At 42.1% G+C, this 23,336-nt stretch overlaps 1 protein-coding gene across 3 annotated transcripts; it reads right to left on the bottom strand.

Annotated features, from left to right (window-relative positions):
• Positions 1 to 1,000: 1,000 nt before the first annotated feature.
• On the bottom strand, positions 1,001 to 22,692 carry LRRC37A (leucine rich repeat containing 37A). 3 transcript variants are annotated; one of them, XM_084863448.1, is made up of 15 exons: positions 19,973 to 22,692; positions 17,395 to 17,466; positions 16,438 to 16,509; positions 12,607 to 12,678; positions 12,273 to 12,353; positions 11,576 to 11,647; positions 10,601 to 10,675; positions 9,070 to 9,185; positions 6,633 to 6,764; positions 6,250 to 6,377; positions 4,973 to 5,071; positions 2,888 to 2,937; positions 1,481 to 1,535; positions 1,271 to 1,404; positions 1,001 to 1,167 (listed from the first exon to the last, which is right to left on the bottom strand). In XM_084863448.1, the coding sequence occupies exons 1-15, from the start codon at positions 21,154 to 21,156 to the stop codon at positions 1,053 to 1,055; spliced, it is 2,457 nt and encodes an 818-aa protein (XP_084719574.1). In that variant the 5' UTR covers positions 21,157 to 22,692; the 3' UTR covers positions 1,001 to 1,052. The 3 variants fall into 3 exon arrangements, with proteins under 3 accessions (XP_084719574.1, XP_084719576.1, XP_084719575.1); XM_084863450.1 differs by having other exon boundaries at positions 1,271 to 1,400; XM_084863449.1 differs by having other exon boundaries at positions 1,001 to 1,400.
• Between the last annotated feature and the right edge of the window lie 644 nt (positions 22,693 to 23,336).

Below are 23,336 nucleotides of genomic sequence, written 5' to 3'. Positions count from 1 at the left end.
GGTCTAGTTGGAGGGGTAGTAGTTCCCTCAGTAAGAGGGCAAGTGGGCCTGAGGGCCAGGATTGCTTAGGTTTGAACCCCAGCTTTACCCCATGCTGCTTTCTGGGTCTCCCCTACACAGGGGCCCAGGGCACCCCAGTAAGCAGGGGGCTAAGACAACTGCCACAGTGTCTGTATTTTTTCCTAGGGCCCTTGAGATAACATTGAAGAGAGAAACTTCTCTGGATGTTCAAAAAAGAGAAGTCAGGTCACACCACCCATGGCCCCAGCGCGTAGAGAAGAGGGGTCCGCGTGTGTGAATTCATGGAAGTTTCAAAACCTCTGAGTCTCAGTTCCTCATCCCTAAATTGGGGAAGATATCAGCTGACGTGAGGATTAAATAAGATTGTATCCTCAGGAGGGGTTTTGGTCTGAAGTGAGCACTTGAAGATGACGAGCTATTATTGTTCCAGTTCTGGCCATTCTCACCTTTCCAAGCCAGTCACGTTCCTGCCTTTCTTTCTTTTCCTTTTTTTTAAAAAAATATATATTTCATTGATTTTTTTACAGAGAGGAAGGGAGAGGAATAGAGAGTTAGAAACATCGATGAGAGAGAAACATCCATCAGCTGCCTCCTGCACCCTCCCACTGGAGATGTGCCCGCAACTCAGGCACATGCCCCTGGCCAGAATCGAACCCGGGACCCTTCAGTCCACAGGCTGATGCTCCATCCACTGAGCCAAGGCTAGGGCACGTTCCTGCCTTTCACTGCTCTTCTGAGCACTGGAGCCAGATCCTTTCTGGTTTGAATCCTTATTTGCCATCAGATTGGAATCATCAAACTAGTATCCACGCCTCTCTCTCCGTACTGGAATAGCTGGTCTTCTGGGCTCTGCTGTGGGAAACTGAATATTCCCACCCTCCTTAAGAAAAAGAAAGGATTTATAAGTTGTTGTTTTTTTCTTTTCTTATTTGTCAACTATACCTCAATAAAGCTAGGGGGGGAAAATCACAAGATAATGGACGGTGAAAAAAAAGAACAATATTTATTGTACACACAGGCCAATAGAACGTTCAGGGAGGCTGGGGAGGGGGTTCGCTGGGCGGCAGGGTCATGTGCTCATTCGCTGGGCTGGTGGCCGCCGGGTCTGGGGCGGCGACCTTCACCACGGAGAACTCTCCGCGCAACCTGAGTGAGAAGGACAAGGCGTTTACTCCTGGAAGGAACAACTAAAGCTATTCGTTATTTCCTCGCGCGTGACAAGCACTCGGCATTGCTCCCAGTGGCTCACATTCTGTAGAAGAGTTCGTCCTCGGCGGGCTCCCGGTCGCGCAGCTCCCGGGCCATGCTCTGCACGCGGGCGGCGCTGCGAGGTCTGTGCAGGTCCCGCAGCCAGCGCGGCTGCCCCTTCCGGAAACCGCCTTCCTAGAGCAGACAGGGGGATGAGCCCGTGTTCCTCCTACCGTGTCCCCGCACAGCACTCGATCCTCCTCAGATTTACCTGCATCTTGTGTTCCGGTGACCGTCTCATATGCCGGGAAAATGGGGAAAAGCCCCTTGGGGGAAAAACGCAGACTGACAATTAGCGATTCATGCCATTCCCACGGCTCTCACACGTACAGCTCTGGTCTTAGGAGGACGACATGGGCACCTGGGTCCACACTCACGAGCAAAACCACCACAGGCCTGGGACCTGGAAAAAGAGTCCTCGCATGCTGGGCTTCCGGAAGTTCTCTGTTTAAAGCGGCCCCACAGTAGAGTGACGACCTGCACACTGAAGGGTCCAGGGTTCCATTCCCGGCCAGGACACATGCCTGGGTGCTGGGTCCACAGTGTGGGGCGTACAGGAGGCAGCTGATCCATGATTCTCTCTCATCATTGATGTTTCTCTCTCCCTCTTCCTTTTTGTCTGAAGCCAATAAAAATACATGTATAAAACCATGAACAGCCGAAACCGGTTTGGCTCAGTGGATAGAGCGTCAGCCTGCGGACTGAAGGGTTCCAGGTTCGATTCTGGTCAAGGGCATGTGCCCTGGTTGCGGGCGCATCCCCTGTTGGGGGTGTGCAAGGGCAGCTGATGGATGTTTCTCATCAATGTTTCTGGCTTTCTATCCCTCTCTCTTCCTCTCTGTAAAAACTCAATAAAATATATTGTTTAAAAAATAAAAAATAAAATAAAAATAAATAAATAAATAAAGTGGCCCCACAATGTCTCTGGGGAGACCTTTGTATGCGGCTTGGTAGAGTACGGGCAGCATTTTCAGCCCCACTCTCTGTCTTGGCCCTTGACCAAGGGCCCTCATGCAGTGAAAGCCAAAAAGCACAGGCACACGGGGCAGAAACATTTTACTCGGTCCCCTGTAGACCGTGGCTCACAGGCATCATATGCTGGGGCGGGGGCAGGGGGGGGGGGTGCTTTTATTTTGCTAGCTGCTTTATCCCATACATTAAATCACACCGACTAGCCAGGTTATCTAGCTTGCTGACTTTCATACTGCAGGCTGAAAGTGAGCTGTGAAATCAGATTAAAGGTCATAACCAGAACCAAAATACAAAAGATTCTCTTTTGAATACAAACAAAATAAGAAAAAAAAAAAATCGGACTACATAATAATACAGGAAGAAGAAGCTCCTCTATTTCCAAAATTAGACTTGCCAAAAAAATTGCCAGACTTGCCGAAACTGGTTTGGTTCAGTGAATAGAGAATCACCCTTCGGACTGAAAGGTCCTGGGTTCGATTCTGGTCAAGGGCATGTACTTTGGATGCCGGCACATCCCCAGTAGGGGGTGTGCAAGAGGCAGCTGATCAATGTTTCTAACTCTCTATTCTTTTCCCTTCCTCTCTGTAAAGAAATCAATAAAATATATTTTTAAAAAATAAATAAAAATTGCCAGACTTATATTTACCTGGAGCTTCCTTCTTTACTTTCCTTTGATGGTGTTCTATGACAATAAATCTGTTTTGGAAGAAAACAACATCATGATTATTCATCACAATGACCACTATCTCTTAATCTTCATATGTTCCCTTTTAAGTGAGATGATAACTTTTCTGACCGGAACTCTGTTGAGGAGTCATGTGACTCTTGTTCCATAGTTCCTAACTTAGGATTTTGCATGCAGCTGGAAATGTATTTTATTGGCTGTTTTAGAGAACATTCAGCAGATAATTTCTAACAAAAAAACTCCTAGAAGTAGGAAAATAAAATAAAAGTATCTACTAGAAACCTACATAGCAGCTTTGTTTTAAGGTCAAGAACAAAAGTAGAATGCCTATTATTACTGTTACTATTCATCATTTTTTAGGAGGCCCTAATCAATTTAATTTTAAAAAATGAAGTACTAAAAAAAGATAAAACATGTTTGCACATGAGATGATGTATAACCTTAAAAAGCCCAACAGCATCTATTAAAATGTTATTGTCAGTACTATAACAATTCAGTAAGATGGCTAAATCCATGATCAAGAGATCAACAGGCAAACCTCAATAGCTTTCCTATCTCCCACAAATAACTAGTTTAAAAAATGAAAGAGCACATTTACAATATCAATGATAGTACATAAAGTATCCAGGAATAAACTTAACAAAAAATGTGTAAGACCTGTGTGATGAAAACATTAAAACTCTTCTGAAGGACATTAGGAAGAATGACGACCATTCTCCTGAAATGTTGTAAACATGTCAATTCTCCACAACTTAACCCTCAAATGCAGTGCAATCCTATTCAAATTCCAAGGTAGCTTTTAAACAAACCCCCTTCCCCCCCCCCAAAAAAAAGACAAAAACTGGCCAGCTGACATGTAATAGGAAACATATGCAAGAATAGCTATGAAATGTATGGAAAACAAGATAACAAAAAAGGAGCTTTCCTATTAGATGTCAAAATATATGAAAAGGAATTGGAACTATGGTGATACTGCTACTGGTACAGAAAAAAAGTAACTGGATCAACAGAATAGAAGCCAGACAAAGAGAGTATTTTAGATCAGAGAAGAAAGAATGAGTCATTCAATAAAAGATTCTGAAACAATTGCATCTTTGTGTGGGGGATAAACAGTCAACCAGACTAAAAACAAAATGAATGACAGACAGATTTTAAAAACTTATAAGAAATGTGATAAAAAGGACTTGCAAATACCAGAGACTACTTTCATACCACGAGGTGACAAAGGCCTTGTTACAAAACCTACGCCCCAATAAGGCACAAGAGGACTGACAGATATGGTGAGAGACTTGTCAACAAAAAGCCGCCTCCTCACAGCCCTAGCCCTCTTCTCCCCTTGACTGTTTATCATCCTCCTGTTCATTTGTCTTACTCCTTTCAGCAGCTTTCACTGAGTTTCAGTGTTTTTGTGTTTGAGGAGACAGAACAGTGGAGTAAGAGGCACAGGCTTTGCAGTCAGGCAAATGGGCTTCTGCTTTTGGTCTGGCCACTGGGCCTGAAGTTATCTCCATGGATGGAAGAGCGTGTTATATCATCCTCTCAGGACTGTAGGAACTGAGTCAGACATCATATGGAAAATTCTTCATCCTATGCTTGGCATCAACTAGTGCTAAGTTTGCTAATGGTGTCATAGTGGTCAAATCTATCAAAGGGTTCTGCCTGTGGTATCAGGCTCAAACAGCTCTTTCCCACGATAGAAAGAGAATAATTGGTGAGTACATCAAATTAACATCATCCATTTTGAATTGAAGAAATTTTGCTATCATGTCAGCTCTGGCTTGTTAAACTTAAATTTTCAAACTATTCTAGGGGCTTGTTATCTTGATTTCAGTTCCACAGAGATCTCTGGGAGTGGAGTGGGCCTCCTTTAAAAATCCCTGGAATATAATTTATAGTAAAAGAACAAAGCATATCTCAGTGCTCATGGCTAACGAGGAATATCAAGTAGAAGTCAATAGGATAATGGTCTTGACTTTCAGATTGTGGGTTCTAAATCTATTCTAAAGACAGAATAAATTTTGGAAATTGAACCGACTATTGTCTTACCGCAATGAGACAGGAAATTACAATAAAAGTTATTGTTACTACAGTCACAGTTATTGCCACGATGAGGCTATGGCCATATCCTGGCACTTCTTTTGTGAGCTAAAAAACAAAAACAAAGAACGCATTAAAAGAAAAAAAAAAAAGATGGAAAGGATAAAAACAAATTATTCTCTAGTCTATTCTAACTATTCCTTTTGTTGTTTTCAATCCTCACCTGAAGGTTTTTTTTCCCCCATTGATTTTTAGAGAGAATAGAAAGAAGGGGGAAAGGAGAAGGGAGGGAGAGAGAAAAAGAGAGAAAGAGAAAGATAGAGATACAGATAAAGATAAAGAGTGGGGGGGAGGGGGGAGTTAGATAGAGAGAGAGAGATCTATTGGTTGCCTCCCAAAAGCCCCGACTAGGGCAGGGGATCAGGAATCGGAATATGTGCCCTTGACCCTTCTATGCTCAAACCATAGAACCATACCGACCAGGGCTAACTATTCTTAACTACTTCTCTAAAACCCCATTCTTTCAGATGAATTGCTTATGGGTTCTTTTTTTTAAAATATATATATGTATTTTATTGATTTTTTACAGAGATGAAGGGAGAGGGATAGAGAGTTAGAAACATCGATGAGAGAAAAACATCGACCAGCTGCCTCCTGCACACCCACTACTGGGGATGTGCCCGTAACCAAGGTACATGCCCTTGACCGGAATTAACCTGGGATCCGTGATCCATGGGCCGACGCTCTATCCACTGAGCCACACCGGGTAGGGCAGCTTATAGGTTCTTAAAGAACATACCAGCCGAAACCGGTGTGGCTCAGTGGTGGAGCGTTGGCCTGCAGACTGAGAGGTCCCAGGCTTGATTCAGGTCAAGGACATGTACATTGGTTGCGGGCACATCCCCGGTGGGGGATGTGCAGGAGGCAGCTGGTAGATGTTTCTCTTTCATCTCTCATCTATGTTTCTAGCTCTCTATCCCTCTCCCTTCCTCTCTGTAAAAAATCAATTAAAAAAAAATTTTTTTTTAAAAAAGAACATACCAAATAAAATGTGCTATGTAACCTGAGCATTAGCATTTTTTTTTTGTACAATTTATCTTTTCTCGTCTACCCTAGGAACAGTGGCGCCGTTCTCCAAATGAGCAAAGGAGGGGTCATTGTCTTGGCCGAAGTCACATGGCAAAGACAAGATTCAGACCAGGCGCGTGGCCTTCCCGCCTGGTGCTTTCACGGCGTGTCCTACACTGACTGGAGTCCAGGTCTTATGTTTGGGGAGCTGTCCTCACCTCATTGGGCTCCTCCTCTTCCCGTTCACCCGGAGCTCCCAGCCTCGGCTTTTTCCATTGATGCGTAGCCTGCTCTGCCTTGGAGACATTCCCTTCTTGCTGTTTACTGAGCAGCTTCGTCAGGGGGCCTGTTCCAGAAAATAGCTCCCTCAGTTTATTTTTGTAACTTTAACGGTACAGCTCGGGTTTAAGAGAAAGAGTCCCTCTGTTGTTTACCAAATGACTCAGGGACATGTCTCCATCCTGTACATTTGAAAAGGGGAGTTTAATGAACGGGAATGACATTGGTTCCAGGTTTCCTAGATTTCCCTCCAAGAAGTAGGGCAGTATGTAACTTGGTGCATGCATAACATCACTTTTATCATTAGAGTCCAGCAGCTCACGTGTTAGGGATGATGAACGCTCTCCATTTCCGTCAGAGGATGCCCCCTCTGGCTCAACCGTCAGCTCGGTGCTGGTGTGCTTCCGGCCTTGCAGTATTTTCATGAATGGTCCTTCTATAAGCAGCTCTTCATCTGTCAAAGAAGGAGAGACCACTTTTGATAATGAAAGACTCTCAGGACAGCTTTTTTTCAGTCCACAGCCATCCATCCCAGTCAAGTAAACTGGGAATCAGCAAATATCTGAGTGCCATTTACAGAGGAGAAAAATAAATCCCAACTTAAACTTATTATTGTTGACACAACAAAGGAGAAAAAAAGTGGTTATTTATTGAGAACATCCCATAGTGTGAAATATAGTAACTATATTTAGAATTATCCCATTGGTTCCCAAGGGCCAATGCCGGTTATTGAAGAAAAGCCAAGTCTGAAAGACCCACTCAGTGAGAGCCTGAAGACCTGCTGTGACTCCCCACATTCGCACACCCCATCCTGTCCTGCCTGAGATGCAGAGGGGCCAGAGGCGTCCTCTCTCCACTCTCCAGGGAGCTCATGTTCTTGCTACCATCACAGATGACACAGTTAACGCCACTGCTAACAGGTCCTCATCTGGACACGCCCGTCTCCACTTACCCACCCATTCCTTAGCTTGGTCCCTGTTCCCACATATCCCAGCCCCCATAACAGAAGGCTCTATACAGAAAAAAACACTATGTCCACTCTTGCTCTTCAGTTAAATTTAGGCAGGCATCTGGGATGTAGATCAAAAGATTTCCAAGGTAACAGACTGTCAAATTACAGCGGGAAGGTTAGGGAGATATGGGGAAGATCAGAGGTCAACCAAAGGACTTGTATGCATGCATATAAGCATAACCAATGGACGCAAAACTCTGGGGAAGGAGGGCATGTATGGGAGTGGGGGAAGGCAATGGTAAGTTATGTACATATATAATACCTTAATAAAAAAGAAAAAGAAAAAAAAAGGTTTGCGAGGTTGTGTGCCACTGTGGAATGTTCAATAAATCTATGGAATAATACTTGGGGAAAGAACAATTTTTAAAAATATATATTTTTATTGATTTCAGAGAAAAAGAGGGAGGGAGAGACAGAAACATCAATGATGAGAGAATCATTGATCGGCTGGCTCCTGCATGCCCCCTACTGGGGATCGAGCCAGCAATCCAGGCATGTGCCCTTGACTATAATTGAATCTGGAACCCTTCAGGCCCCAGGCTGTTGCTCTATCCACTGAGCAAAACTGGTTAGGGTAAAAAGAGCAACTTTTGTCAGCTGCCTACTTTGCTTTCATTTCATGTCATTTCTTATATTTTCAGTTTCATGTGGGGAACCATCCAAAGCTTCTGACTGCATGAAGGTCAAATGTGCCATTGGGCAGCTGGGTTTTCTTTTCCAGAAAAATTAAAAGTTTTGCTGGTGGTGGTGAGGACCAGAGAAGGAGGTAAGGGCCCTGAGAAAGGAGGAGCATGGGCTCACGAGAGCCCCAGCTTGAAGCCAGGGACCTGGCACTAGGTGGCAGCACTTAGCCCTTTCTGACCCTGTTTCTACTCACCTGTGAAAGGAGATTAAAATGCCTGTTGTGCCCACCCTTAAGGTAAAAGGGAACAATATAATTGATCAAAACATTGTTTTGAAAAATTAGCAACATAAATTATTATATGTGCCCCAGATCACTGACAGAGACCCATATTCAAGCTATCTGGGCAGGAAAGCACATTTTGAAAGTTATCAAGCAGTGCCAATAGCTTAATATGTAGAAAAATACTTAAAAGCACCTGAGTGTTTGGTGGATAGAAAACCTTGTGTTTCAGAGCAGATTCAGAGCTGAATGGGCTAAGGCAGCAGTCGCCAACCTTTCAGACCTCAGGGACCACAGGTTGGCGACCGCCGGTCTAAGGATGCAAGAGCCCTCTGTCCATTAGAAGGGCTGGGTAGCAGCTTCTGGGGGTGGATCCAGAAACTCTCAGATTCCAAATAAAACAGCATCATTTGTACTCTTTTTATAAAATTGTAAAAATAAATGAAATAAAAAAATGTATCTATACCTGTCCTACAAGTCAAAGGGCAATTGAAACCGCATGCATACAGAACCAGTTTACCGACGACACACTAATGAACAATTTCTCATTTGGAAGTAAAGCGCCCAGCAGAGAGCACAACACAGACTATGTGGCCATTGGTGTTAACTCCCTTCCCTGCTTCCATTCTTCCCCTTCTATTCCTCTCCTGTTCTTTACCTGACTTTTAGCAAGGTGTAGTTCTTAGAAATCTAGGCAATGAACTCTGAATTGAATGAATGAACAAATGAGTGAATGAATAAAAACAATGCAGTTACATTATTTGTTTAAAAATCTATTATCATCACTTAAAAATTAAAACAAATAAAAATTTAAAAGTTTATCATTGGGCAATTCAGACTCACCACAAGGTATATTTTTCAGACATTCAGTATCACACTGCAGTTTGACTGTCTTGGCAACAGTCTCAATATTATTTTTAAATTGGCAGAGGCAGCAGGTCAAATGGCTAGGTAAGATCCTATAAATGGAAACACAGAGGAAATTAGTGGCAAAGGAGTTACTTGAGTTGGTAGGCCCAGGCTCCCACAGAGCGGTGAAGAAAAGAATTGTTGGGGCTGCCCTGGCCAGAGTTGCTCCATGGTTAGAGCGTCGGCCAACACAATGAAGGGTCTTGGATTGGATCCCACCCCAGTTAGGGCAAGTACTGGAGGAAACAGATGGATGTGTCTCTCTCACATCGGTGTTTCTCTCTCTTTCTCTTCCCTCCCCTCTCTCTCTCTCTCTCTCTCTCTCTCTCTCTCTCTCTCTCTCTCTCCCTCCCTCCCTCCCTCCCCCCCCCCCTCTCTCTCTCTCAAAATCAACAGAGTGGCCCTAACTGGTTTGGCTCAGTAGATGAAGCGTTGGCTTGTGGACTTAAGGGTCCCAGGTTCCATTCCAGTCAAGGGCATGTACCTTGGTTGTGGGCACATCCCCAGTGGGGAATGTGCAAGAGGCAGCTGATTGATGTTTTTCTCTCATCAATGTTTCTAATTCTCTCTCCCTCTCACTTCCTCTCTGTAAAAAAATCAATAAAATATCAAAAAAAATTTTTTTTAAATAAAAATCAATAGAGTCCTGGCCAGTTGCTTGGTGGTTACAGCATTGGCCTGAGGACAGAAGGTCTCTGGTGGGTTGGGGCATGTGCTGGAGGCAATCAATCAATATTTCTCTCTCACGTCAATCTCTCTCTCTCTCTCTCTCTATTTCTCTCTCTCGCTCCGCCCCTCTCCTCTTTCCGTACTCCCTTCCACTGCGTCTGAAAATCAACAGGAAAAATATCCTCAGGTGAGGATTAAAAAATTTTTTTTGAAATCAATAGAAAAAAATATCCTTGGGTGAGCATTAACAACAACAAGAGTTGTTTGGGCATATCACCTGAGCACTTTGGTGGGGATCAGTTGGACATTTGCTACTCTTGAATATAGTAAATAAATAGAGCCAAGGACAGAAGTGCCCAACAGAAGGATAAGAATGGCAGTGGGTATGGCATGCCTAGAATAGAGGTGATAGGCATTAGAATTGGGTGGCACTAATACGTAGTTTAATTCAGAAGTATCTCCTTTTCCCACCCCAAAGGCTTCACTTTGGGTGGAGAATGCACAGGAAGAGGGAAGACTTCTGAGAAGACTCTGGGTAAGTCCCCATCTTATAGAGTCTCTTTCTCAATTCCCAATTATGAATGGTACATACATTAGAAATGACTCTGGGCATAAAAAACTTTATGTGGTTACCTGGCCTCAAGAAGCCTGACTTAGAAAATAATAAAGAATGGGGGAGGGGGGGGAAATGTTTAAATATGTACACAGATAATAATTCATTCAAAAAAGAAAGAAAATAATAAAGAAGCCTAAAAGAACGACCAAGTGAAAATAAATATAAGAAAAATCAACTTACAATTTTTCCAGTTGAGGAGTCATCATGAGGACGCTCCCAACTGTTATAAGTGACACGTGTGTCCTTCCCATGTCTCTGGAGGAGAAAGCCCAAACATGCATGATAAAAAACCCAAAGGCAAAAACTGTACACGTAAAAAGACAATTAGCAACATGTGAATACTTCAATTCTGGCTTTTGTCAAGCCAGCTTAAAAGCTTACTTGCCATAGATAATTTCAGAGAGCTCTTCTTGAAGAAATTTATTTATTTCTTAAATAAATCCTTATTGTTCATATTATTACAAATGTTCCTCATTTTTCCCCCCTCCATTGATCCCCTCCACCAGGTTCCCACCCCACCTTCTGCCCTCTCCCCACCCCCCTTGTCCTCATCCATAGGTGCACAGTTTATGTTCAGTCTCTTCCCACACCCCCCACTCCCCTTTTTCCCGAGATTCGTCAGTTCGTTCCCCTTCCATACCCTGATTCCATTATATTCTCCAGTTAATATTGTTCATCAGATTTTTTTTAATTCCCTTGGTTTTTAGATTCACTTGTTGATAGTTACGTATTTGTTGTTCTCTTGAAGAAATTTAAATTTATTTGTGTCATCAAATGAATGACCTTGGTGAAACAATCTTTTTTCTTTGATTAAAACCTTACTTATCTTACTTCTCGTTCTCTATTGCGCCCACCACTTGATTACTCTTTTAATACATAATGTACAACTTGTTTCTTTCTGATGTCAATAGTATTTCTAGATGCGTCTACATGTTTCATATCTGTATGTGTTCTTCAACGCCACTCCCTTCCTGTTGGCTGTCTTGTTCATATACATTCTTTCTTAATCACTTGTCTGTGCCAATAATTCTTATCCAATAACCCAATTAAAATGTAAATTATGACCTTTTAGTCAAAATCCAAAATACTTAATCATTGATGAAAGTAAGAAAGCAGAAATCATCTCATGAGCCATGAGAATGTTGTAATACTTACAAATATTTTAATGCTGGCAATTTAAAAAGATATGGATCTTGAACAGTTGTCAGAGGATTCCGATTGAGAATTCTGAAAAATGCAATGGAATTAAAATTATCTCCAAGGTTCCCCTTGCCACAGATAATTCACTTCAGATGCATATACTTTATGAAAAATAATGTTCTGGGTGATTGGGAGAGAAGTACTGTGCGGCAGATTTTTAGGAATTCTTTTTGCTTTATCATTTAAAAGAGACTCATGGCTGAGGAAATACCTACACTTTTTGCTCCCTGGAGAACTCTGAACTAAACTTAATTATTTCAGTTCTATGTTGCATACATTTAAGCAGTTCGGAACTTTGCACATGAACAGGAATCAAAGTTAAATTCGGATGTGGAATTTCAAGGACCATTCATGTGTCGGAGCAGCAGCACCACTGGGATTCCCAGGACGATGCTACACTGAACGTTATGTGCTTGGCACCTTCTATTGCCCAGGCCAAAGGTCAGTACCAGGGAAAGCAGGCAGTGCCATATATGAGTTAGACAAGTCTCTTGGTCTCTTTGTACCTTACTTTCCTCATTTGAATAAAAAATGAATGGCTCTTAAGCCATACTTTTCAGAATTCAAACTGGGCTTACATCCAACTAACCAATCACTGTATGCTGTTTTTACACATAGCTTTTTACATATTTTTGTCTTCTATTTTACTTACAACTTGTGTAAAAACTTCATTCCATGCCAGGCCTCAAATGTTCCAAACCTCACTTTTGTGATTAAATTGCAACCAAGATTTCTACAAAAAGACACAAGCAAAAAAATATTACATCTGATCATTTACCTTTTGGCAGTGATTCTAATTTATACATAATAAACAACCTCAATATTCCCTCCACACACTAAATCTCATTGTAGAAGAGATCTGCTTATGATTTATGCTTTCATGTTTATATATGAGTACATTAGATACAAAACAGTGAATAACAATGAGATTTACAATTAAGTTTTATAAAAATTATAAAGATAATTAAGTTATATTTATAACTTACATATACTGCAAAAAAGGTAGTGATGCAAATGTATTCCTTTCAATAAATTGTATTTTATTGCAGGATAAATCTCTAAAAAAAGTAAAAAAAAAAATAGTGTCTCAATTAGCTACTAAATATCTAATTAGTAGGAATAATTGATAGAGGTTAGAATGGAAATATTGAAAATGTAGCTTTAGTCTAAACTTGAAATCTTAGGAATTGTGATTTGAACCTTTCAGAGCCCCTAACCCTGCCCTCACCTCTCTCACTTTCATGATCTTCATAAATAAAATATGCAACTATAGATCTTGATAGACTTTAAGGGTAATCTTTCCTGAGAGCAGAAGAATCAACTAGATGACCTTTTATCCCATCAAATTTAGATTATTAGCTCAAAGGTTGTATTTTTATATGTAATTATAAATGTATAATATTAAAAGAAACAGTCTCACATTTACACACTCTTCTGGTTTAGTTCTGTTTGTCTAAGTCAATTCAATATCAGATGAAATAAAAGATGCCTTTTCACATAACTTGAAAGGAAGTTACTTCTCTAATAATACAGAACTTTGAACTAATTCAGAATGATACTCTGATTTTTTACAGAGGAAGAGAGAGGGATAGAGTTAGAAACATCGATGAGAGAGAACCATCGATCAGCTGCCTCCTGCGCACCCCTTCCTGGGGATGTGACCTCAACCAAGGTACATGCCTTGACCGGAATCGAACCTGGGACCCTTTAGTCCTGCAGACCAACACTCTATCCACTGAGCCAAACCAGTTTCGGCAAAATATATATTTTTTAAATGTATTTTTCCTGTGTCTTGCCTTTCCATGTGATCCTTTTACAAGCTTATTCTACCCAAGATGTCTGTCTGATGATCCCCAAGGGCCCTTCAAGGTTCAAAAAGCTACTCCAGTAGCATCTTTGCTAATCCAACTTGAAGTCTCTTTTCCCTCTGGTGTAACCAAAAGCAAAATATAGCTCTCATTGCCCATATCTATTTCCTCATTTTAAAAGTTATTTTCATATCCTGTTTCCTCTGAGAATAACTCCTTGAAAGTATGCACTGGGTCTTGCTCATTTGTATTGTCTACTATATTAAAAACAGACGTGTGAACATATGAAAATTCAAATATCTATATACAATCTAATAAAAGGGTAATATGCAAATTAACCGTCACTCCATCACAAAGATGGCGGTGCCCATAGCCACAAGATGGCGGCATCCAGTCCTCTAAGCCCCGCCAGAGTCCCTCAGTCCCGGGGAGGCAGCAGGCAACATGAGCAGCCTGGCGGAATGTTTGCTTCATTGCTATGGCAATGAGGTAAGCATTCCACATGAGCTTTGGAGAGCCCCTGGGCACCTGGCACAGAGCAGCCAGGGGGTTGGGGTTAACACTTGCATTGCCGCCGGGGTGATGAGGTGAGTGTTTCACGCCTGGCTGTGGATGGGCCTCTGGGCCATGGAGAGCCTCTGGGCATCAGGCGTAGAGCAGCCAGGCCCTGCAGAGGGCTACTGGCTCATGAATTTGTGCACAGAGCTACTAGGATATATATAAAAGGCTAATGTGCAAACTCAGGAGTTTGGCCAGGAGACTGGGAGATCGATTGCTCACTATGACATGCGCTGACCACAGGGGGCGGTGCAAAATAAAGGAAGGCCCAGCTGGCAGCCAGAAGACCCCGATCGGCCCTGATCACCAGCCAGGCCTATGGACGAATTTTGTGCACTGGCCTCTAGTTTATGAAATAAACAAACAGCAGGGAAGTAGAGAGAGAAAAATGATTTTCAGTTTTATCACTTCATGGCTCCCTCTTGTGTACCTCTGTAGCATGTTGTCTTCCATTTAGTACTTGTGCACTATTAGAGCTGATGTTTCTTTTCCCCATGAGATCATGAGTTACTTGAAGGGTAGAAACCCTGTTTTACCCATCTTTGTGCCTACAATTCTAGGCACAGTGCTTGGCTTTACTAGTTTATTTATTGATTGGCATTTTTAAGTGAATGGGAATACTAATGATAGCATTAAATAATTATTGTAGCTTACAAAGTATTTCACAGTAGAAATAAACAATAACCTAGTCTATTGAGCAGTTACCTCATTTGCTTTTCTCCAAACTATAAGGTTTGGAACCCAGATGGCAGATACCCAAGACTAATATAAAAGTGGTGTCCTCCTAAGGCTTGAAATGTTTGGTAATCCATAGGACTATTTTTGGTGTCATATAAGACTCTTTATACTCACTTCCCTAAAGCCTTCAACTTTTGAAAAAAGAATCTATTTGCTAAAGAGCATCATTCATTTGCTTAATAAAGATTAACGACACACACAGCTCTGGATGCCATGGACAAAGGAGCATAACTGAGTTTTATAGCAAAGAATATCTCCTTTTAAATAAACAGAATTACTAGGCAAACATTTCTTCTCTGACAAGGAGGCTGGAGAGACTTTTATTTTGAAACTAGAGGCCTGTTACATGAAGATCCACACAAGAATAGGTCTTTCTTTCCCTGGCTTCACTCCCAGCCGCCTGGGAGCCTTCAGGTCCTCACTCATGGTGGAATGCCGCTCCTGTAGCTCCCTCTGCCCCTTCCCCTTCCCCTCATAGCAGGCATCCCGCCCCTTCTGGCCACTCCACACCTGTGTATGCAAATTAATCTACCATCTTTGCTGGGTTAATTTGCATTCTCACTCCTGATTGGCTGATGAGCATTGCAGAGGTACTGTCAATTTGCATGTTTCTCTTTTATTAGTGGAGGTGGGGCATTTCTAATATGCTTATTTAGTGTAGACGCTTCTAATTATACCATTTAACCATCATTTTAAGCATTTATTTTTTAATATTGGTATAACAATTCCTGTATTGAAATCCTTACCACCAGTCTGCTCTCTTGGTAATTTACTATGTTCTTAATAATGCTATGTTTACATAATTAATCTACTTAAACATTAAATATGTAAATATTAATGTAATTAAGATTAAATTATCAAAAAATTCTGGGTTAATAGCATTCAAATTAATGCAAGAGCTCTATAATTTTCTTGTCCTATAGGAAACAATTTGAGGTTAAGCTGAATTCCTCTCATTTCACTAAATCAACATTAAACCTTTTCTGTAACCTGGCCATGTGTCTCAGTGGTTAAGCATCGACCTATAAAGCAGGAGGTCATGTTTTGATTCCCAGTCAGGGCACATGCACAGGTTGAGGGCTCCATCTTTAGTATGGGGCATGCAGGAGGCAGCTGATCAATGATTCTTTCTCATCATTGATGTTTCTCTCTCTCTCTCTCACTTCCCCTTCCTCTCTAAAATAAATTAAACTATATATTAAACAAACAAACACATATTCTGTGAAGACCAGGTAGTAAATATTTTAAACTTTGGAGGCTATAGTCTGTCTTGAATACCTACCTTCTTTGTTTCTTTTCTTTTATGTGTAAAAATCATTCTTAACTGATGGGTTGTAAAAACACACACTCCATAGGTCCAATTTGATCATGGGCCCTAAACTAAATATAAATGTAAGCAGACGGTATATGAACACTTATATAACAAGGCTCATATGAGTGTGTATAATTATACTGTATTATCACTTTTCTCTATAACTGGAGAGTTTTTCTATCTATATCTTGTCCATATGATAAAAAATAAAAATACATAGGCAATATTAAGTGCTAGAGGTGGGCTGGAGCCCTACACAAACTTACAGAATTGTAGAATTTTATTGATGGGAGAAATTGTAGAGAAAATCTGTTTTGAAACCCTTATTTATCGATAACATAACTAAAAACTCAAATAGAAACAAGAAACAGAAACAAAACTCAAATAAATAATTAACTTACAAATACTGAAGGAACAGCAGGCCTTCAAATGAATCTTTTTGTAATTTTCTCAAATTATTTCCACTGAGATTTCTGAAAAATGAAAAGGTTATTTCTGAAACAAAATGAAAAATAACTACAACTATTTACTGCACAAAAATATATATGGGAAACCTGGGTAATGGTGCCATAATTATGTCTTTTATTAATAATCCAAAAGTCACTTATGACAATCTGTTCAAGTTGAACTAATAATATGACACACAAACTGTCATGAAAAACACCAGGTACTTTGAATGTAAATATTTTCCCCCAAATCTTATGTGCCTAAACGGACTTTTCTACAAATCAATATTTAAAAAATGGGCAAAAAAAAAAAGGACAGGGCAAATTCAGAGAAGAAATACAAAAGTTCAATAAATACATAAAAATATTTAAGGTCACAATTAATCAGAAAAATTCAAATTCAGATGGGATCCCTTTTATTCACCCATTAGATCAGCCAAAAAAAATGGAGACTATCCAGTGGCAAAAAGGTAGAGGGAAATAGATGCTGTTTGGCCCATTGATTGGCACAACTTCTTTGAGGGCAATTAAAATATATCAGCCCGGCTTAGTGGTTGAACTTCAAACTATAAACCAGAATGTCAGGGTTGGACTCCTGAATTGTGGGCTTGATCCCCAGTAGGGGGTGTGCAGAATGTAGCCACTCAATGATTCTCTCTCATCATTGATGCTTCTATCTCTCTCTCCCTCTCCTTTCGTCTCTGAAAACAATAAAAAATGTATTTTCAAAAAAGAGGGCCTGCCAAATTTAGTTTTTTAAAGAAACAGAAATGCAATCAATCGTGATTGATTTGGGACATGGAGAGGGAAATACCATTCTCAGAGTTATTGATCTCAAAATTCTGGACCAAGAAGGATCTTACAATGCAGTTAGTTATTTGCTGTATTCATTTTTGGAGAGAATATACTCACAGTTTTGCAACCAAATGGTATGACTTCCATGTATCTTTATTGATGTAAGAAATTAAGTTTCCTTGCAAGTTTCTGTGAAGAAACAGTTAATATCCTTGAATAAGTAGGAAAAGAATGAACAGAATAAGTAAAGCATCATGGCAACCGTGTGGGGAATATTCAAATGCAGAAAATACCAGTTTTCTAATTTCCACAGCTACCAGCTTCCCAGTTTACACAATTAGTAAAGACAATTAGTAAAGACAATTAGTAAAGACAATTAGTAAAGACGATATGTGGGGCCACTGGCACAGACAATGAGGCAGCTCAGAGCCTGAAGTCCTCTTGGATAGGTAACGCCAGTTAATACTTCGAATGCATTCTTTCTAAAATCTAAAATGACTTCTACAAATCAACAGAAAAATGGCAACAAATCATCATTATCAGTAAATAAATATAAAGAAACCTTATGCCGGGCCACAGCACAGCTTTAGCTCAGTGCCTCTGTGGAAATCTCTCCAGTGTTAGAAGGATGAGGGCAGTTAGAAATGAGAGGAAGGAAGGAAAGGAGGGAGGAAGGAGATTGGATGGGAGGATAGACACACACAACAGGAGCGGTAGAGGGGGGATTTTCACATTGTATACTCTATACCTCTGTGACATTTATTTTTTTATTTTATTTTATTATTTTTTAAAATATATTTTTATTGATTTTATACAGAGAGGAAGAGAAAGGGATAGAGAGTTAGAAACATTGATGAGAGAGAGTCATCGATCAGCTGCCTCTTGCACACCCCCTACTGGGGATATGCCCGCAACTAAGGTACATGCCCTTGACCGGAATCGAACCTGGGTCCCTTCAGTTCCCAAGCCAACGCTCTAGCCATTGAGCCAAACCGGTCCCGGCTACCTCTGTGACATTTAAAAACACACAGTGAGAATATGTCTATGAATTATAAGTGTTTAAAAAAAGGTGTTCAATTCCTGAGGCTCAATTTCAACCTGTGGATGACTTTGCATCTTCACCTTTAGCTTTGTCCTCTTCCCTCAGCAACAACTTACCCATTCCGTTTACAGACACATTTCCCAGGAAGGTGAGAAAAAGTCACACCTACCTATCTGCCCTCGGCCTAGGGGACATTTCCACTCCACCGGAAGCCTTCTGGGTACTTCCTGCTCACCCATAAAAGATGACCAGACTGAACTCATCTCCTCAAACAGGCTCTCCTTCCCAACTGCTGTATGCCCACCTGTCATATCACCATCATTTGCCTCATCATCCAGGGCAGAAATGTTATGGGGTCATATTTGACTTTTCTCTTTCCTGTACATTCCATCTCCCATCTCCAGTCAGTCACTAAATCTTATCAGTTGTTCCAGGATTCTCCTTTTACTATCACAACTGCTCTGATTCAGCACCTTCCCACTTTACTCCCAGAATTTGCTAGCACATCCTATTTGGTCTCCTTGAATCACGCTTTCCTTTCTAGATAGCTCTACATATGGAATCTAAAATAATCCAATTTTAATCATCTCTCTCTCTCACTTGAAAACTTTCAGTGGCTTTCCCTATCTCAGTGTAACTTCCAAACCCCTCTAGCTGATAGCCAAGGTTTTTAATAATCATATTTTTCACTGCTTCCTAAACCAATTCTTTACAATCAGACTGGTCTATTAAGCCGTGATCATTCCTCCAGCCATGCCTCCGCCTAGACTGTACTCATTAGTTTTTCTCTATTTAACAAACCATAGCCATCCTTTAAATCACAGCTAATGTTCTAGCTTATCCATACAGCTTTTCCTGACTTCCACACCCCAGTGACTATAGATTCTGCTAAAGTATTGCACCTCTGGTCTATATCTCTTTTAGTACTTAATTATACATTACCTCCTTTTTTATGCATATTATCTTTCTTTCCACCTACCATTGTCATGTTCTATAGACAATGTCACACTTCTGTGGCTCCCATAGTACTTAACCCTGGGTTGGATACAAAATGGGTGATATGTATAAAGCCAGGAGGCAAAGATGAATTCTGGATATAACTGAGGGATTTAATAATAATAATAGCTAACACATACATATGTTAGGCACTGATAAAAGTACTTTACATATATTAACTCGTCTAACTCTTACAACAATCCTATGAGACGGCAACTATCATGATCTTCATTTTACAGATGAGGAAACTGAGTCCCAACACTAATAAATAACATACCTGGGTTCAAATCTAGTCACTCTGGCTCTAGAATCTCTACTCATAACCGCTTTGTTGTATCACTACCAGTGAGATGGGGAGAGAGCCGTGCTGCTGTAAAGAGGATGGAGCAAAAGTGGGAGGAGGCAAGTAGAGGTTAAGGAATAAAATAATGGGACTAAAAAATAGACAAGGAAAAAAATATCGGCAATGAAAAGCCTGGTGAAGGAGGAAACAATGGTAAGGAGGAGAATGCAGATAAGAAATAGTTGACAAAAGATAAAAACAGAAAGCAAGTCAATGTGGGTTGGAGAAGAGGAGGAAAGCCAAGGAAGACCTCAGGGAAGAGGCTGCCACGTCAGGCAGGATGCAGAGAACAAAAGAGGAAAGGCAATTCTTACAAGATCGAGAAGGGGCCCTGGTAGGCGTTGGGCTCTGGCACGGGCACTCTGAGGAGCCTCTCGTCTGGGCGGAGACTGATACAGGAGAGCGTCCCATTACTGCAGGCACAGAGCTCACAGATGCTCATGGTGGCACTCTGTCCCGTCTCTGGAGGAACTGTCTCAGGTGACGCTGGTCGCTGAGTTACCAGAACTTCCGGGCCCGAAGGTAGAGCAGTGCTTTCAGCCCAGGTTGGCTGCAGAGCCTGAACAGTCTCTGGGTGTGGAAGTGTCTCCTCAGGGTGCTGTGGAGGAGCTGCAGTCGGCTGCAGGGCTGAGGCACCCAGAGTGGGCTGAGCTGGGGTCTCCTGCTGCAATGGAGATGACTCTATCTTCTCAGGGGGCCTTGGCGGGATCTCCTGCTGGGCTGGAGCTTTGACTTCCTCAGCCGACTTTGGAGGATGATCTGAGACCTCCTGCCCAGTTACAAACAGTTCAATCTCCTTCGTGGACTCTGGAGATACCAAAACCCCCAGAGCCACGTCTTTCACATTAACATGGGACGACACTGGATGCTGAGCTTCACGCGCACCCGCAGGTGAGGCTGCCACCTCCTGATGGACCGAAGGTTGAGCTGCAACATCTATAGAGGGTTTTGGAGGCTGAGCTCCACCCGTCGGATGGACTGGAGAAGGTTCTACGCCAGCAAGAGGCACTTGAGGCGGAAGTGAGCTCGTCCACTGGCTCGAAGAATCAACATTTTCAGCGGGGATGGGATGCTGACCTGGAATTCCTTGGTGGGCTGACAAGGGTTTCAATGGCTCAGAGGACGCTGCAGACTGAGCTGAGGCCCCTTGTTGGGGTGGAAGCTGAGCTGGCGTCTCCTCCTGGGTGGAAGTGGCTTCTGCTCGCTGAGCTGGGGCCTCCCGAAGGGCTGGAGGATGTTTCACTTCCTTGGAGGCCTCTGTAGGCAGAGCAGTGTCTTCTTGTTGGAGTAATCGAGATTCACCCTCTCTAAAGGCATTTGAAGGCTCAGGTGGGGGGGTTTGCTGATCCAAAGGCCGGGGCTCGGTCGGGCCCGCGGGGATGGAGGTCAGCAGGACAGGGTCCAGGGCCAAGTCTGAAGCCTGAGCTGCCTGGACCAGCAGCCTCAACAGCTGCCACATAAACAGAGGCCATGGGGCCCAGAGGTGCAGCCCAGACATGACAACCAGAGGTCCAGGGCATAGCGAGCGACCCAGGCCAGTGGGTCACAACGAGGGACTCGGGGAAGTGGGTCACAATGAGGGACGCAGTGAGCAACCCAGGAGAGGAGGGCACAAGGAATGATCCAGGGGAGTGGGGCACAGAGGGTGAGCCGGGCACTGGACGGAAGCGAACAATTGGCAGCCTTGTCACAATTGGCAGCTGTGTCATGCATGTGCTCCTTAGCAACCAAACACCCTCCCCCGCCTCAGGTTCCAGCCTTCATTTAGGCAGCCTTTGTTACTCTTGGGCTGAGAGAGACTGCAGAAGAGTGAGCTTTTTCCCAGAATCACCGGGACCAAGCATCCTTTTCACTTGCAGAGGGGGTAACAGCCTCCCCTCTCCCTCACAGAGAGGCAGGATTTGAGCTGCAGACCTTGGTGGCTCCAGACTCCAGCAGCCAGGGATGGGGGCAGGGGTTCTAAATGAGGTGGGAAGATGGGAGGTGCTGCAGAGCTTCCCAAGGAACCCACAGAGCCTGGCGTCCCAGGAAATTCAGAAATGCTAGTCCAGTTCTGGCAATCTGAAATACGAGAGACAGACCTTCTTCCTCCTCTGGGCCATACTGCTCCCAAGAAAGCATTTAGGGTGGTGGAGAGGAGGACACTTTACAGTTCTAAAATGTTGCCATTTCCTCAAAATTCTTAGGTTCCATGTCTGATTCTTAATTTACCGTTCTATCAGTCAGGGGCTACCACTGAATCAGTGATGTCTCCAAAATTTCTATAGGTGGGGTTTTGGAGGGCGAGCAATTCATTTTGGGAAAGAGGGTCTGAAACCAAGTGTAGCCCCTTGACACTCAGTCGAACTTGTATATACTTGTCCTATCTTTATATGAAATTAAAGGTGATATATGCTTATATTAACCTTATATAACCTGCATCTCCTAGCAGTGTCTTGCATGTGGCAGTAGCAGAGGCTCATCGAAGATTGGTTGGATAAATGATTGCTAGTAGGTGAGAACTTGTAATAGATGAGGGTTTGATAATCTTCAGTGGGTGTTATAACTCTAAATATTTTGCATTTGGGAAACTAAAAATTGTTCTAATTACATTTTGATAGGCAATTTGCCCAATGAGTGTTTTTATGCTAATTAGATCTGACAGCCAAAAGATCTTCCATACAAAGCCGGGGCTGTGAGGGCCGAGGCAAGCTGCTGAGGCTGCAAGGGCCAAGCCCCTTGCATGAATTTTGTGCATTGGGCCTCTATAAATAAATAAAACAAAAAAGGAAACCCAACCACAAATTGTAATTTAACTCAGTGTATACACAGCTATCAATCCTAAATACTATTTGCTAGGCCTTCAAAGAGAATGTTAGCTGAACTGCCCTGCCAAAATGTCCTGGGATAGTGTAAATCAGTCTCTATGGGTCTTTCATTCTGGGAATAAGAAGTGACTTTTTTTCATTTGCTGTTAGGACAGTCTAAGCGGGGTTACACTTGGCTTAATACTGATACTTCTCTAATAAATATAGGGCCAGGACTACCCTAGTCTCATTTTATTTTATTTTATTATTTATTTATTTATTATTATTTTTAAAAAATATATATTTTATTGATTTTTTACAGAGAGGAGGATAGAGGGATAGAGAGCTAGAAATGTCTATGAGAGAGAAACATTGACCAGCTGCCTCTTGCACACGCCCTACTGGGGATGTGCCCGCAACCAATGTATATGCCCTTGACCGGAATCGAACCCGGGACCTTTCAGTCCGCAGACCGACGCTCTACCACTGAGCCAAACTGGTTTCGGCTCTAGTCTCTTTTTAAAAAAAACAACACATTTCCTCAAATATAAGTACTCCTAAAACGAGATTCTTAGTTAATCCAGATTAATAAGCATATAAAGAGCCCAGCCTGTGTGGCTCAGTAGTTGAGCGTGGACCTATGAACCAAGAGGTCACCATTGGATTCCTGGTCAGGCCACATGCCCTGGTTGCTGGCTTGATCCCCAATAGGGTCCATGATTCTCTCTCGTCATTTATGTTTCTCTCTCTCTGATATCAATAAAAAGTATTTATTTTTAAAACGCATATAAGGAAAAAAATTTTGTAGAGTATTGCTACAAGTTATGCGTTCCCCCCACAATTTAGTAACATGCAGCTACCGTATTAACACAAAACAGTAATTGTGTGGTTA

This window comes from Pipistrellus hanaki (genome assembly GCF_964339955.1).
Source record: "Pipistrellus hanaki genome assembly, chromosome: 16".
Taxonomy (NCBI): Eukaryota; Metazoa; Chordata; class Mammalia; order Chiroptera; family Vespertilionidae; genus Pipistrellus; species Pipistrellus hanaki.
Note: the sequence above shows the minus strand (reverse complement) of the source record. Positions and strands in the feature narration are given on the sequence as shown.

What these genes read in the sequence shown, in the direction of transcription:
- LRRC37A (XM_084863448.1), bottom strand. Translation starts at nt 21,156, where the DNA reads ATGTCTGGGCTGCACCTCTGGGCCCCATGGCCTCTGTTTATGTGGCAG. An exon ending in CTGCTGTTCCTTCAGTATTT is followed by an intron (nt 12,679 to 16,437) that starts GTAAGTTAATTA and finishes TACTTTTTTTAG; the next exon opens with AGATTTATCCTGCAATAAAA. An exon ending in ACTCCTCAACTGGAAAAATT is followed by an intron (nt 9,186 to 10,600) that starts GTAAGTTGATTT and finishes TTCCATTTATAG; the next exon opens with GATCTTACCTAGCCATTTGA.